The sequence below is a fragment of the Suillus clintonianus genome (assembly GCF_016758775.1).
Source record: "Suillus clintonianus strain FC179 chromosome Unknown DEU56scaffold_7, whole genome shotgun sequence".
NCBI classification, from domain to species: Eukaryota; Fungi; Basidiomycota; class Agaricomycetes; order Boletales; family Suillaceae; genus Suillus; species Suillus clintonianus.
The window spans coordinates 646,164-659,116 of NW_024539231.1; the positions used below are offsets into that span (position 1 = coordinate 646,164).

At 50.9% G+C, this 12,953-nt stretch overlaps 3 protein-coding genes across 3 annotated transcripts; 2 read left to right on the forward strand and 1 right to left on the reverse strand.

Annotated features, from left to right (window-relative positions):
• Positions 1–115: 115 nt before the first annotated feature.
• DEU56DRAFT_970422 (uncharacterized protein) lies at positions 116–6,077 on the forward strand. The gene is made up of 14 exons (XM_041359428.1): positions 116–492; positions 549–738; positions 789–1,377; positions 1,426–2,790; positions 2,815–2,926; positions 2,948–3,262; positions 3,284–3,331; positions 3,356–3,407; positions 3,432–3,574; positions 3,596–3,724; positions 3,749–3,880; positions 3,905–3,932; positions 3,985–5,419; positions 5,470–6,077. Exons 1-14 carry the CDS (start codon positions 262–264, stop codon positions 5,852–5,854), a joined length of 5,154 nt encoding a protein of 1,717 aa, XP_041213535.1. The 5' UTR covers positions 116–261; the 3' UTR covers positions 5,855–6,077.
• On the forward strand, positions 6,078–8,052 carry DEU56DRAFT_776767 (uncharacterized protein). Its single transcript, XM_041351733.1, has 14 exons — positions 6,078–6,332; positions 6,394–6,400; positions 6,451–6,468; positions 6,544–6,588; positions 6,638–6,662; positions 6,722–6,734; positions 6,786–6,821; positions 6,872–6,921; positions 6,975–7,013; positions 7,063–7,145; positions 7,191–7,229; positions 7,282–7,373; positions 7,424–7,955; positions 8,013–8,052. The coding sequence occupies exons 1-13, from the start codon at positions 6,267–6,269 to the stop codon at positions 7,619–7,621; spliced, it is 711 nt and encodes a 236-aa protein (XP_041213536.1). The 5' UTR covers positions 6,078–6,266; the 3' UTR covers positions 7,622–7,955; positions 8,013–8,052.
• On the reverse strand, positions 8,053–11,907 carry DEU56DRAFT_879707 (uncharacterized protein). Its single transcript, XM_041356068.1, has 3 exons — positions 9,876–11,907; positions 9,084–9,823; positions 8,053–9,033 (listed from the first exon to the last, which is right to left on the reverse strand). The coding sequence occupies exons 1-3, from the start codon at positions 11,411–11,413 to the stop codon at positions 8,234–8,236; spliced, it is 3,078 nt and encodes a 1,025-aa protein (XP_041213537.1). The 5' UTR covers positions 11,414–11,907; the 3' UTR covers positions 8,053–8,233.
• Between the last annotated feature and the right edge of the window lie 1,046 nt (positions 11,908–12,953).

Here is a 12,953-nt window from a genome sequence, read left to right on the forward strand (position 1 = left end):
CGAACAGAACAAAGTGGAAGCTGACAGTACAGCCTCAGGGCGGCCTGGATCTTCTCCCGTCACTTGAACCGAACGGCTTAGGTAATGATTATCGCACCGGTGACTGGCGGCTTTCCGCAGGCTGGCGCCAGGCCTCGTTGTATTCTGCAGGCGAACGCACGGTCATAAGACTCTGCTATTCAGCGTTGCGAACGTCTGCAGGCAATGCTGCATTTTCCTGGCTAATAACTTTCATATATTTGTCGGTCTTTATCATACTGGATGTCGCCCGATTCAGAGGCGCCAATAGCCATGCCAGCGGCTGCTTCATGTGTTTCTCCAGATATGGCGTCTGGCACGCCTCCACCCGATCAACAACAGGCCTTCGCTGGCTCTGAATTGGAGCTCACTCAAGTCTCGCAAAATGAAGAAGAACAAGCATTGGAGACTCATGAGGTCATTGAGCTTCAGGCATTTAGCGAGCGGAAAGCCTGGATAGAGGATAAAATCAAAGTGCGGATATGTCATTCTTATCCCTGATTTCAAATTAATTGTTCTTGGTCCCATAGTTCTTGGAAGCACTTCCGCCCATCGAGGTTTTCGTCGGGCTGGACGCTATACGAACTTCTGCAGACCATATCCCTGGTTTACCCACGCGCGAACAACTGCAGGAATGGCTCGCAGAACACGACAGGATTGAGAAGGAGACGGAAATTTTCGACTCTGGGGAGCTCAAGAAACTTAGGGCACTCACTAAAGGTACGTGGTATCCTGTCATTCATGGAAATAAGTGCTGACCATGGTAACAGCGGCTACACAGAGGCATCTTTCGCCAGAAGACACTGACGTTATTGAACTCACGCTTACGACCATTCTTGAACTTGACAAGCTCCTCCACCTTCTGCGGGACCGCTCCGAAAACCTTGATCTTCTGGGTATCAGGTTGACGTGGGAAGAGCAACGCCGCGCAGCCTGGAGTAGCCGCCAGAAGATCCTTGCAGACATCGAGAACTTCCTCATCACTCGTGCTAGATGGTCACCCTCCATTTACGAATTCATGGTCAAACCTGAAGAAAAACCCTCAAATCGTCGCGGCTCTGTCGCTTCTATGGCTTCAGATACGTCTGTCACATCGAATGCTGGTTTCTCTCGCAGCGCCCGTTTCAAGCTTGCAGAACTCCTGTCACGGGATTCGGCACAGTTTGCCGGCAGGGTATCGTCTCTTAGGCACGGAAAGATCGCTGCAGCTGGAAAAGCTCTGGACAAGTTGATAGACAACAGTCGCAGGGCTGTTCCGGAGGAGCTATTGGATGAACAGGACAAACTTGAAGACAAAGGCATCAACGAGATGGAGCACATCGGCAAATTCGTTATGAATCTCGTTACACAATGGCGGAAGTGAGACTTCTGACTTTTTTGATGGTTGTTTCGCTAATTGCTCGTTAGAGCTGATGAAATCTACGTCGAGACAATGAAAGATGAGAACTCCGCCCAAAACCTTTTGGAAGAAATCGAAACCTCGAAGCTTTATCACCCGACTTACCGCCAGAGTACCAGCTTCCTTTCCCGCGCAGAGACCCTTGTGAAAAGGATTGCTGTGAGGGGCAACCCTACATCAAGTGGCAGCACCTTCCCGCGACCATTCCACGCTCTCTTTCCCGATCAACAGTCAGCCAACGAACTCATCAGTCAAACATTGTCATCAGAACTTGCTTCCACTTCGGATCTGATCGCCAAAGTTGATTCCCTTGCTAAGGAGTACAGAGTCGGCTATGAAGCTGTGAAGGATGTCGAGTCCTTGTCCCGATCTGCTGACGAGTTAATGGCAATCTTCAATTCCGCCATCGATCGCCTTGAAAATGGAGTCACTGCCTGTGATGGTGATGGCACCCCTCCTAGTCTCATGTCAGAGGATTGTTTGCATCCTACGGCACATTCCGCATTTCTCACTTTCCTACCATCAATCACTCAAGAGGTGGAGCAATCATGCACTCAAGCCGACCATTTACTGCGGGCCTTTCGAGTGGCACTTCTTAATGTGGAGCGACCCGGTATTGACCAAACATTCAAGGAAAATGCTGCCGCTCAGATTGAGTCTTTGCTTGCTGTTCGCGACAAGGCCGCTAACATTTGCGCTGACGTGAATGCAAGGCTAGGCAGACTCCGTGTAACTAGGAGAGTTTGGTTGATCATGGATGGTGTATTGGATGAACTGGAGGACACGCGGAGCGAGCTCGCCGACCTAATGGAGAGAGAAAGATGGAAACAGCAGACCGGTCGAAGTGCAGAACCTCTGACTCCGGAGACGCCACCGCAAGATGTCCTTCCTGTACCCTCAGTGTCGTCTAGCGAAATACTTGGTCGTTTAGAGGTTGTTCGCCAGACCCTCACAAATGACGTGATGCATCCTCTGGCCACCTTAACTGGAATGCTCGAGAAGCCCCTTGACGAATTCCTCTCTCATACCTCTGAAGGGTTGTTTGGCCACTTGGAAAACGTGAATCAGATGGTCGTCCTCCTGGATGCTATTCGGTCACAATCTGCAGCCATGACCTCCTTTCAGGACAGCATTCATGAGCTCCAGGTTCAGGTTGAGGACCTCAAGATCCATTATGATGCGACCATCGAGGAAGTACTCAATTGCCAACTAAGCGGGGTAAACTTGGCTAACACGCAGGATCGGCTTAAAGACCAGTCAGATGCGCTCCGTAGCACTGCCGATGCGTTTACGAACACCGCGACTCAACGGATACCATTCCTATCTCAACACACCTCCGATCAAAGAAACGCGCCTACCATTGTTCGGAAAAGGTCTTCTTCAGCCGGGAACATTAGGCTCATCACATTCGATGTCCCAGCCGCCGTCGAACCTCCTTTTACGTTGCGCAGCCTTGATGACGTCGTCCGAGGAGACTCCAATTTGCTAGTCATGCGTCTCTCAGGGGATGTACAAAGCCTCGAGCAGAAGGCTGGACATCTTCAGCTAGCATGCATGGCCAAAGATACTGATTCTGAATTGACCTCGGTAGCTGATGACCTGCGTGGTGTCCATGAAGAGCTTGGCTTGCTGAAAACACTACTGGACGGCATCTCTCGAGCAGATGAGAAGCTTACTTCGCTGCAAGATCTATCAGAGCAGCTTGACAGACATTCATCACAGCACCGTTCTCGCTTATCGCGTCGCCTCTCCTTCATCCGTGAATCGTTACGCCAAATGGAATCCTTACCTTGCTCGCACGATCACCGTATCTACGAGACTCTCATCATGTCCCGAAGAAGGGAGGTGGATAACCTTGAGATCAAGTTGAACACCTGGGCCGATAATGCAGCTATGCTTCGGGGCGAGCTGGCGGTTGCGCTCACTATGGAGGCAAAGCGTATCGAGGCGGCAAAAATCAAAGAGGAACAAGAAGCGGAAGAGAGAAGGCGTCTGGCTGAACTTGAACGCAGAGAGGCAGAGGCGAGAGCTAGAGAAGAGGCAGAGCGCAGAGAGGCAGAGGCAAGAGCTAGAGAAGAGGCAGAGCGCAGAGAGGCAGAGGCAAGAGCTAGAGAAGAGGCAGAACGCAGGGAGGCAGAGACAAGAGCAAGAGAAGAGGTAGAGCGCAGACAGGCAGAGGCAAGAGCAAGAGAAGAGGAAGAACGCAGACAGGCAGAGACGAGAGCAGGAGAAGAGGAAGAACGCAGACAGGCAACAGCAAGAGCAAGAGAAGAGGAAGAGCGCAGACAAGAAGAAAGGATAAAGATTGTGAAGGAACTGCATGAACAACAGGAGCGGGAAAAATTGGAGCGTTTGGAGGCCAAGCGACAGCAGGCTGAGACGGAGCATCAGGCACGAGAACGCAAACGTCTTGAAGCTGAGGCTCAAAGACAGGTGGTCATTGAGCTACAGGGAACCGAACGTGTCAAGGAAGGGCGGGACCTGCAGGAAAACGATGAATCGCAACCATTTGAAGGTCAGAGGGTCGGTCTTTGGTGCTTGCCAATAAGTTCTAACCATTTGTGTAGATGTATTTGGGTTGCGTATTGCTCCTTCTCCGTCACCGACGAAAACCCACCAGAGAAGTGACCTGCTGGATAAGGTCGTCTCGCTGAGGAAACGTCTTCGTTCTATCGGCATCAACGAGGTCGCACGTCCCGCAGCAAACTCAAATTCTTCCAATCATCTACCAACTCTGGAGCAATACGGGAAGATGAATGCTCGCTTTGCGACCATAGTCTCTGAACTATCCGAACTTGTTATACTGCCTTCTTCGATATCGTCACCTGCTGCAGATATGGAGTTGCGATCAGTCAAATCAGAAGTGGAAGCATCTACCGAGCTGATGCAACGAATTCGACAATTGGCCGACCTATCTGACGTCGCTCATCGCTGCGATATGGCTCTCAGTGACCTGCTTGAGCATATTGACAGCTACCCTTCTCCTCCCATTGGACTACTCTCTAGCACGCATGTCTCGACCCCTCGTTTGCCCCCAGAAGAACAACTCGGAGCTCGCCTTGGTTTCACGAAGCGCACTGTTGCTCAAGTAGCAGCTTATATAGAATCGGTCAAGGACGATGTTCGCGCTGATTCTGAACACCAACGCATTCAGCAGACATGGGTTGAGTTGGAAGAAATGGCCAATGATAGGATTTGCGGCAAGAAATCCCGTCCTGCTAGTGCCCTCAGCTCTGGTAGAAATAGCAGTGCATCTGGTATCAGTTCTGGAGCGACTGGTCATACCAGGAAGGCTAGTGGTTATTCCAGTCTCTCAGTACGAGGATCTGCCAATGGGCGTTTCCTAGCTCCAGCCCATCCAAGTCCCCGCCGAGTAGCGTCTGGCGATTTCCGAGCCCGACCTCGGCCTTCCAGCAAACTTTCTATGCTATCTACAGGTAGCGTCTCAAGATCAGTATCAGGGCCGATGGCAACGCCCTCAGCATCGTCTTCTCTGCACAGTTCAACCTTTGCATCTCGTCAGCGCACTACTAGTCTATCTGGTAATGCGCCTCCTAGCATACCGGCGAAGCCACCTCCCGTCCCTACCCGTCCCCGGGCGCAAACACGCTCGAGGGCCTCGCCCACACCTTCAGAAGTTTCTGTCGTCGCGCGATCCACCGCGAGTCACTCAAGGTCGTCCTCATCTATGTCCACTTGGGCCCGTGCACCGCGGCAGTCATTCCCCACCGCAAACGTGGTCCAGACGCCTCCGAAGAAAACGCAACTACAAACGCGGAAGACTTACGTTGCTAACCCCAAAAACAAGCTGGACGTCGCAGTTGGAGACGTCGTCAACAAATTACCAGTCAACATCAATATCGAGGTAGTCGCCGACACTTGGAAGGATCAAAGCGGGAAGTACTGGATTGGTGATCAGGAGCCAAAGTTGTGCTTTTGTCGCATATTGCGCTCACAGACTGTTATGGTGCGTGTTGGTGGTGGTTGGCAAGAATTATCAAAGTAAGTACGCGGAGAGACTTGGGCGGACGATTCACTAACGTGATGTATAGGTTTATCAAGGATCACTTCGCAGATATTTTTCGTATTATACCTCAAGAGTCTCCTCCCAAATTCGGCTCTCCCCGCTTTGGGTCTCGAGAAGAGAAGTGGATTAGTTCCGCGACTTTGCTCGAAGCACCTGAATTTGTCACTCCTCCCCCTCGTACCCCCGAACCTAGAGGTCCTTTCCTTCCTTCCTTCACGATCTCGACGCCAGGAGCGCATAGCCCTCATTCAGTTAAGTCTACGCCATCATCGGGATCTCCATTGGCTCCACTTCAGTTTATGAGGCGAGCAGATCCAGACGCACTTCGCCCAGTAACGCCATCAAAACCATATCGACCTCGAACAAGCATTCCTAACACCCCAGCTCGGCATAATCTATGGAGGCCATGATAATCCTACATTTCTTCTACTCGCATATTATTGGACTGATTCTACTCTCGATACCTCCCTCATCTACTCTTAACTATTATATTCGTGTTTCATGGATCAAATACACAATTGCTGATACTACCAGTTTTCTTGTTATGTATTCGTTGTGTTGTTTAGGCCTTAGGCTTTGTTGACGTTGCAGCTCTGGTTTATAATGCACATTGTAGGCACGTACGATTGGCTCCATGAGCGCTTAATTTCCTTTTATGAACAATCCACAATGTTGCAATATTAGCAGCACACTCAGGCTGTACTTTGCACTGTACCCCTTGCAATTGCTTTGTTTACCGTGAAACTCGCGCGGCAGAACCCCCGCAAATCCGAAGGCCTGAAGCTTGACACGAAAGAATAACCATCTTTCACTCGTACGAGGATGGATGCGGAGCTGCGGTGTAACCGACTGACGTGTCGCAAGACTCTCATTGATAAGGCGGTGGTGGTAAGCCCATCACTTCCCTGTTCCGTTTTTGCTATGTCCACAACGATTCTGATTCTTCCAGACAACATGTAAGCAATCAGACGTAATTTATGGTTTATTAATGACTGTCTTGCGCTAGGCTCGCATATTTTCTGCGGTAAGATCTGACGAAGGCCTCACAAACGCATCATGCGCTTAGACTGACTCGGAATGACTCTTGCGGTTCCACCAGTTGACTGTGCAAACGAATTGTTCAATGCCTCGCGGTTATGTCCTGGTCAGTTTTTGTCGTTTTGTTGTGTGCTATATTCTGATTCACGTCCTAGCTTGTGAAACATCACTTACCGAACCGTAAGTCACTCGTCGATACTATAATTCAAGGCGAATTTATCAACTATAATGTCACGAAGAGACGACGTGGTTGTAAGTCACTTGGCACACTGCGTTCCGGTTTATATTTCTGATAGTTTTCAGGTGTGCTCATTACATCCAACTAATGACTACAAAACGGTGAATATATGCGCGAAATTCTTCATTGAAACCAAGCTTAGTGTCGGCAGTCTGTTCTTTCGGGCCTCAGTCCGTCCTTAATCATGGAAATATGCAGCCGGTGAGCGTAGTGTTTTTAAGAGCCGACTGGATCCCCTAACATATCTTGTGAAGGGCTCTATCTTTTTGGCAGTATCAGGTCCACCAAGAGAAGTAAGTGCCATGCTACTTGTGGAGTAGGGGTGTCGTATCGGTATATTAGTTCATTCCAGCAAGCGGTCATCCGCAACCTCAATGATAAGCAAGCACAGTTACAGAAGCAACTAGACAATGTCATCAGAGAAGGTGATGCTCCTCTTGCGTTCGATTCCTTTCACTCACACCTTCTAGCGAATGGGGAAATCAATCTTCTTGGCAACAAGGTCGCAGGTATGACGGACCGCGCCCTCTCACAGTTTGACATGGGCTTCATTTGTCTCAGAGTTGGAACGCGACATGGAAGTGGAACGGCGGAAGGTCCACGAGCTACAAGATTCTTCCAGAGAACGAGAGAAAGAGTATCAAAAACTCAAGGTTGCTCCGACAATCGCCTGGAGGCGTTGATATACTCACAGCTGCGTCAGGCCCAATACGACAAAGCCAAACGTAAATCGTTACTTGCTCCGAGCACAGCCCCGACTGGACAGGGCGTCAGCGGTGTGAACATGTTTGATCGACCTCCTCAAGAAGACCATAACAAAGGTAGAGCTGGCGTGGACATCGGTGCAGTAATCGGCGGAATGGATGCGAATGGGGTACAGGATCCATACTTGCCAATCTGACTTTGCTTATTACAGCCTTAGATACAAAGGACTCCGTTGGTTAATCGCACCATGGCTGGCCCTTTCGGACCTCATCAAAGCGTCGCTTGGCCACAGGTCACTCGCCCTCAGCAGCGCACCAACGTGCAGCGACGACCTTTTGCTCTCAGCAACAACGATCGTTCATATAGGACAAACTCCATCTCGGAACGTTCCGATAGCGCCAACGAAGTTGAAAACATCCTCCTCCCACACTTAAATCGTTCCAAGGTTCCTCCGCCATCTGGTGGTTCGGGCGGGTCCGGTTGGGGTGGGGCAAGTTCATCCGCTAGACCTCGGCCTGCCCAGCAGCATCGTGAGTTGACCGCCTTGTGGCAGCATCTTAGCCTTTCTGAACACACCGATCTCGCAGAGTTCAGTAGCAACCAGGCCGTTAAACATGGATTCAGACCTGCGAGGTAAATCTCAGCACAGCAACAGTATATTCTCAGTCCAGCAGTAGTGTAGTCCAGAAAACAAATAATACATGTATCATATAGACGAATCAGGATGTAGTATTGCACAATGGTATAAAGTGAGCGAGTGAAAACAGCAAAGCATAAATGAGCACCGATAGATCAAACATAACATGGACTAGTCATAACGTAAAGATCCGTTCTTCTCGTCTTCGAGATATTGGCCAATGGCAAGGATATCTTGGCCTGCCCTACGAAGATACCCTGCAAGGACAGTTTTATCGGCCTTCGGGAGCAGAGCAGCAAGTTTGTCCACCTGGCGTGCGAAGTCATCTGGGTCAGTGGGTGATCCGCGTTCAGAAAATGTGTTGCGGCCACTGAGTTGTGAAGGTCGTTGTATAACAACTGTGCTTGATCGGTGGTGACCTGGGCCATTTGACGGGGACTGAGGGGAAATGACTATGGTTTGGGACCTTTGCATACGATTAGGGGGTGCGCGTGGTCCCCCTGGCACGGATGGGGAATTCGGAATAGTTACTGGTCGCGGTGGACTTTTGGATAGCACCCTTCCGATTACTGGAGCCATCGATACCAAACTCTTATCTTTCTTAAGACTTGTTTTCCGTCCCAAAGACGCAAAGAAGCTTCCCGGGGATTTGTTGGATGAGGTAGGGGAAGTCAGTGAGCGACCAGAGGATGAAGATGAGCTAGCAATGATAGTGGATGCCCTATTTGACCCGTTGCGTGGCGCTGAAGCAAGCCCTGGGTATGGAAGCGGAGGAGGTGCATTGGGGGGACTGGAGTCAGCAGAGGGAGGTGTCGACAGATCGGTAGCCAAGTATGCGTCTGGGCGTCTAGGAAAAGTAACTTCGGAGCCAGTCGAGGACTCTGAGATATTACGGGTTTGCGTGCGGGGAGAATGTGTCGATGGAACACGGACACTCGTTCTCACAGGGGTGCGCTTTGGGGGATTTGCAGCTAATCATGCTGTAAGCGCGTGTATGCATGGGGGCCAACGGAACTCTTACCTTTATATCTTGTCTCTACAATCCAATCGCCCAATCCACAGTCGTACATATAAAGTTCATTAATCTTCTGTGCATACCCCACCGACCGATCGAGGGCGTTTTTCTTCACAATTACATCCGCGAAATGCATAGCTGGTGGCCACGTGGACTTGATCTTCTGAACTGGAGGCAGTACTCTTCGTACTGGACGATGGACCACCAAAGACGGTGATGGCGTCCTCGAAGAGCTTTTGCTTCCCCCGGAAGGTTGGTTGAGCGACATTGGCGAGGGCGTGCGCGGAAGAGACGAAAACCGCTTAATACTAAGTGCACTTCTAACTCGCTCGTCCGGAGATTGATGCTCGTTCTTCGCCGGCAGGGGCGGAAGCACTTCAGGTCCCCTTTCATTCTCAACGCTGCCATCATCATCTAGTGGCGGCGTGGGTGTTAAGGAAATGCGGCGAATGTCAAGACCAGATCGGTTGCCCCGATTCTCGTTGCGCCGTAAGGGCTCGAGAACAGTCGGGGGAGGAACGTCAGATGAACGAATTATACCCATGTCATCAATCGCGTGTCCGACTGTAGCAACGAGGTCATCCATAGACTCATGGCGGGGAAGAGGAACAACCGTTTGATCTGGGGACACAGTGCAATTTAAGTCCGTGGTGCAAACACGTGAGGGGGGAAAAGCGCCTTCGCGAACATGAGCTGGCGTCTCAGGAAGTTCTGACTCTTTCTTCCCCTGGGATGAGGTATTAGGCCTATAAGAGGACTATTTAATACGGGGCAGGAACACAGAAGAGAAAGGCGCACCGAGACTTTGGCTCCTCCGGCCGGGATTCGGAAGCCGCTGGTTGCAAGGGGCTCAAAGTCGGAGCAAGCTCCTTCACTGCTTCCGAAGGTGGGGAGTTGGTGCTGGTAATTGCTCCGCTTTCTTTCTTGGGCTCCGTGAGAAGAATTCGCGTTTTGAGTGCAGCAGCGACAGATGGGGGGAGGGCCAATGCCTGCTTCACGGCTTCCATGTCACCTTTCTTCTTCAGTGGCTGATGTCGAGGTGGTCTAGGTGGTGGCGGCGCATTGGGATCAATATTAAAGACAGAGATGGGCGGAGGAGGTAGTGGTCCCGCTTTTGCATGCAGACCAGGCTGATAGTACAAGTAGGGAGTAGCAGGTGTGGCGGTAGATGTCTTAGGTACGCTCATAATGTGCTTCCCATTAACAGGTGTGGGTGACTCGGGGAAGATATTGACGATGACAGGACCAGCCACACGGCCGCCAATACCCTTGCTCTCTCCTATGCGTGGCGTAACCACGGGAGCGGGTACAGGGCTTGCTTGGGGAGACAGAGTTTCTCTCAGCTCTTTAATTGGGCTTACACTAGGGAAGAGCGCGTCTTTCCTCTGTCTACTCTTGGGATGCGTAGTGGAGCTCCCTGAATCGGATGTCTCAGGTGTTCCAGGAGAAGGTGAACGGGATTGGGGCGTTTGGAATAGGGGTGGTTTGAGTGCTTCTGTGACAGTGGATGGGTAGTCTTGATCTGATAGTTTGGTTGGGCGAGAGAGTGTGCCTAGGACAGCCACCTCGCGGGATGACTTACGGGTGTGCCCCATAACTCGTCCAGAAACTGTGACCGTCTCTGACGATGAGCGCACGTGAGAGGGTGCAGTGCTCGAAGAGGGTTGTAATTGGATAGACGGAGGCTGAACAGGCGAAGTGAGTGGATGGGTAAACCCGATACACGTTCGTAGCGACGCGTCTGGCGGTGCAACAAGGGCGAGACCACCTAGTTGTGCCTCGCTGCCTCGTCGGGAACCTAAGTTGCTCGAAGGAGAAGTGCTCGTGTCGCGGTAGGTGTCGCTCCTTGGGTGCTCGTTAACATGCATGTCCATCTCAACGACAGCAATGCGCCGTCTGTCTGCGCCACCTTCGGACGGTATGCTTGAGCGGCGTGCTGCTCCGTTCAACCCAAGTGGCGAGGCAGGTCGCGGCTGAGGAGGTTTATATGCGCTTGGAGCAGTTGCCCGTGCCTTTGAGGACTCAGAAGAGTAAGCTGAGGAAGATTGGGTACCAATAGACGTCGACGAGATCGAACGGGAATGAAAAGCAGTTGGGGAAACAAAGATGGATGAAGGGCCTGAACTAGAAGCTAGACTAGCGTCTGACATTGCTCCATTAGCCGCAGCAGACTTGTAATACGATAAAATCGCCCCGGTATCTCCAGCTGACTGCAACGGTGATCGCAGAGCTTTAGCTTGGTCTAATTCAGTCACTACAAGGCCTAACAGCGGGTTACCAGGGATTATGAACTGACCTGAAGCAGGCAAATCGGTTCCGGTGAACGCTACCATCATTACGATAATGACCGTATCAAGAGTCCAAGTTGTTATCACCACGTTTCTTATAACAAGAAATCCTTGATCTGGTCACACGACGAGCCTAAATTTACGGTGAGGAGGATATTGTTGTCTGGAGACATTTGGTCCCTTGACCAGTGTCTTTTATTGATCCTTTCGAGGCAGGGCTTGTGCAGGGCAGAAAGTCTCAAGTCACGTTTGTTGCTTCTGCTGCTCATGACCGCAGCGGTATTCGAATTTCGGACCATATCTCCACAGCTCTATCGTCGTGTGCCAAGACGCGTATGAAGACAGTGTAACCACCCATGGCGGTTGTTTCATTAACTTGGAGATCATTCATGCCCACAGTGGACCTCTGCGCAGCTAGGAATTCCGAATCTTCCGATGGAGCACTGCTCTTCACTGGTGGGCGCTTTCAGCCTTGTCACAGCTTGCAGCCTTGCACTGCCAGGAGGTACTGCCTCAACCATTTTATGGGCATTCTCTTCTTCAGGCATAAATGTAATATTTGAAGCTATAAACTTGCGATGCCGGCTCCGAGGTGCCTTGAGGTGCCTCGTGGGTGTTTCATCAGACGATACTGATCAATGACAATGGTCATCAAAGGCGTATCTTGTTCCACCTATTCGGATCAAAGTCACGTCGGGAAGGAGCTTGAAGAGGCCGCATCAGACAATGGGCTGCATCTCACCTATCCGTGGCCATTAATGAAGCTGGTTCCTACAGTCCCCTTGGGGTTTGTCCACGCGGTCTCATGCACCGGACGCGTGCGTGACGTCATCAATGCAAGCCACTACCCTCGTGTCCAAAGAAGAAGTTGTTGAACGTACAGCGTTGGCTCGTCGAATGACTTTGTGAGCGCTGTAGAGACATTGGTATGACACTGCTGAGCAAGTAGATCCACTCCTTAGATTGCCCTTTGCAGCGCGATGAGTCGTTACAGCTTTTTGGGACGCCGTTCATGGACTACCAGTGAACGGATCGCTAATGACGTAGAAGCGATGTGCTTCTGAGTGTTCCAGCACTTGTCACAGGATTCGTCATGAACGCAGGCGTCCTTTAATCATCCAGTGCGCTATGATGTCACGGCCTACATCACAGTCGTGTCAGAAGCCTCGATTACACACGGGAGTCTATAACTGCTGGCATGCCGTTCTCGGGTTGCTGTGGATATGAAGGCTAAAGATGTGACACTTGCTTGGCGGGCTCTTGGACCTCGTCAATGGAACTTTTGGGATATTGAGCAGTATCACAATGACGCATTAAGGTGCTTTTTTCTGCCGAGTTCTAACTTCTTACCAAACCATCTTTGGTCATTTGTTGGTACCACAGCTCCGTGTTTATCCATGTCGATTAACCACTGAACCGAAAACGCCTGAGAAGAAGATGTAATATTTTCTTGTAAGCCACGGAGCGTCCCGAACCAATTGCAATGTGCAGTGTGTATTTGGTGTGTATCGTGCCCTCCTATGCCACATGTTAATGCACAGCTCATGGTCTCGCAGATCCTAGCCTTGCAGTCCACAATCCGACTAGG